This window comes from Camelina sativa, chromosome 7 (genome assembly GCF_030686135.1).
Source record: "Camelina sativa cultivar CO46 ecotype springtype chromosome 7, ASM3068613v1".
NCBI lineage: Eukaryota > Viridiplantae > Streptophyta > Magnoliopsida > Brassicales > Brassicaceae > Camelina > Camelina sativa.
In genome coordinates, this window is record NC_141886.1 from 24918625 (window position 1) to 24921761 (window position 3137).

The following is a 3137-nucleotide window of genomic DNA, read 5'->3' on the forward strand; positions in this document are numbered from 1 at the left end:
TTAACACCACAGCAATCACTCTCATCCCAAAGCACCCTGAAGCTAGCAAGTTGGGAGATTTCAGACCGATAAGCTGTTGTAACCTGCTATACAAAATTATTTCAAAGATCATAGTAAACAGGTTGAAGCCCTTTCTCCAAGAGAGCATTAGTCCTAATCAAGCTGTGTTCCTTAAGGGGAGAAGCCTTGGTGAGAATGCATCTCCTCCCCAAGATTCTCTATATCTATCAATGGAGAATTAGCAGGGTTCTTCCCAGGGAAGAAGGGCCTCCGCCAGGGAGACCCACTCTCGCCTTACTTGTTCATCATGGCCATGGAGGTTCTCTTCAAGTTACTCGAGCAAGCTGCAGAACAAGGAAAAATGAGACTTCACCCGCTTTGTTCATCTCCAGTGGTAACTCACCTCCTTTTCGCTGATGATCTACTGGTTTTCTCGAATGGAGCAAGACATTCTCTCTCGGGTATCGCGGAAGTAATGTTACACTTCAAGAGTATGAGTGGTCTTGAGGTAAACCCAGAGAAGTCGGAGTTGTTCTTTGGTGGCGATCCACAATTCCTTGCAAGGAATAAAGGTCGGTTCATTCCCCACCCGCTACTTGGGTCTACCTCTAAATCCGGCCAGAATATCTTTTGCTACCCTGCAGCCGTTCCTTGAGAAAATCACCACGAAGCTACATGCCTAGACGGTCAAGTTTCTTTCATTTGCTGGCAAGATAAGGCTCATCGCATCAGTAATATATGGCATGGTGAACTTCTGGAGTGCAGTGTTTAATCTCCCCAAGAAATTCTACCAAAAGGTTGACTCCTTATGTGCAGCTTTTCTATGGAAAATAAGGTCACAACAGCAGTAGGCGCTCATGTGGCTTGGAAGGATGTCTGCAAACCTAAGAACGAGGGAGGACTCGGCATCCGTCTCCTGGAGGATTTCGCGGATGTGTTCCAACTTAAGTTGGTTTGAAATCTGTTTGCTAATGCGGGTTCTTTATGGGTCGCCTGGATCAACGAGAATATTTTCAACATGAAGACCTACTGGACACTGAATGACTCCCCGAGACTATCAAGGACTATTAAAGGAATGATAAGCCTCAGGAGCCGAGTTAAGGAGTTTTTAAAATGTGAAGTGCGGAACGGACTAAGTGCATCGTTTTGGCATGATAACTGGACGAGACACGGTCCCCTCATTGATTTTATTGAAGGTAACGGGCCACGAGCACTTCGGGTTCGACAGGAAGCTCGAGTTGCAGAGGCAGTAAGAAATGGGAGCTGGAGGTTGCCAGGTGCAAGATCAGAGTCCCATCAACAACTCCAGATCACACTAACAACCATCACGCCTCCTAACCCCCTTCACGGGGCCGATGTGTTTCTCCGGCGTCGCAAGTCAGGTACCTATGCTAACTCTTTCTCTTCCAAAGATACATGGGAGCAACTCAGAACAGACTCTCCTAGGGTGCCATGTATAATGCTGTCTGTTTTAAGGAAGGAGTTCCTCGGTTCTCCTTCATACTATGGTTAGCGATAAAAGGAAGACTGCCTACGAGAGATAGGTTGCGATCATGGGGACTTGATGTTCCTCAAGTTTGCGTCCTCTGCTCAACGGGATTAGAAACACACGACCATCTCTTCTTTGAATGCCCCTTCTCTGCAACGGTTTGGCAATCTTTTGCTTCGAGAGTTTGGAGAACCCATCCCACTACGCTTAGGTCCATCTCCTCTTGGATTCTTCAGACCAGGAGATCACCCTCCTCCGAGGCCGTGGTCATGGATTATCCATAAAGTTAGAATAAATTCTTCCTAGGTCGACGCCCGAGCGGTTAATGGGGACGGACTGTAAATTCGTTGGCAATATGCCTACGCTGGTTCAAATCCAGCTCGGCCCAATAATTCGCTGTATACATAACCCTTTTTGTTTTGCATAAATGACAGAGAAGGGTAAGAAAAAAGGTCAAATTTCAGGGTATAGTTCGACTTACTTTTTTCTTTATTTCTTGTGTTTAGTTATTTTTTTTTTCATAAAAAATTCCGAAATGAATAGAGTCGGGAAAATAATCTATTTTTTTACCCGGCTACCTTTCCCCTATCCCTTATGATTAGGGGGCTGTTGAGCCCAAGAACGACCAGTCTTGTGGTGGTACGGAAGGAACGGACTCTGTGAATGTCCCGCGTCCCATAAGAAAGTCAGCATGTTATTTGATATGGCGCGAACGCAATGCAAGGATCTTCACCTCCACCGCCACCACTAGTGCTGCAGTGCAAGCAGCTTTGGATAGAGCAATCAGGGATCGTCTCACAATCCTTCTAGGATTTCTTTTTGCTTTCTACTTTGAATGTATTTCTTTTCCCTTCTAGTTTGTTGTATGCGTATTTTAGTTTTATTTTGTACAGAAAAAATTAGAAAATGATATAAAATTTAACTTTTTACCAAAAAAAAAAAGTGTATGGATGTGTGATAGTTGTGTGTCATATGAGTTGACTTTAGGTGGAAGAAAAATCAAAGTGTGTGTGTAAGAGAGAGAGAGAAAACGGTTCGTGAACTAATAAATGTGTGTAGTGATAAGCGCTAGCTAATTTGGCAGTTATCCGTTCTTGTGCGTGAAGCTGGGGTTTTAAAGATTAAAGAGAGTAATAAGAAGATCCAATACATGCCATTCTCTGTGTTTTTAATACATGCCACGCTATATATCATATTTTTTTGGCTGATTCCATATCTATAAAGGTGGTTAGATCCGAATACTAAACGCATTCCCTTAATTCTAAGATTTGTCTGTTTGTTTAGTCTTGCAATAAGTTTTTGTGGACGATGGTGACAAGACACCAATATAATACTAACATGCATATTCCTTTCTCAATCATTTATGGAACTTAGTTTACAAAATAGCTTCTATATAATAAAAATAAAAGTAAACTGCTTTCATTTAATGTATTTTTGACATTTATTTATTTATTTTTTATATTTTATTTTCCTTGGAAAACTAGACCAGTAAAACTTCTTTGGCTGTTAAATCTGTTAAAATATCACTTTTTCATTATCCATTAACAAAAAAAAACCTTCCGAAATATATATGTGTACTCTTCAGCACGATTTGTTAGAAACCTATCGGTGTCGTTGTCGTTTGTTTCCAAAAGCTGTCTAACACTAG

General features: G+C 41.9%; 1 protein-coding gene across 1 annotated transcript; it reads left to right on the plus strand.

The window, feature by feature from the left end:
- Positions 1–1018: 1018 nt before the first annotated feature.
- On the plus strand, positions 1019–1513 carry LOC147941659 (uncharacterized). Its single transcript, XM_087458602.1, has one exon. The coding sequence runs from the start codon at positions 1019–1021 to the stop codon at positions 1511–1513; it is 495 nt and encodes a 164-aa protein (XP_087314728.1).
- Positions 1514–3137: the final 1624 nt, after the last annotated feature.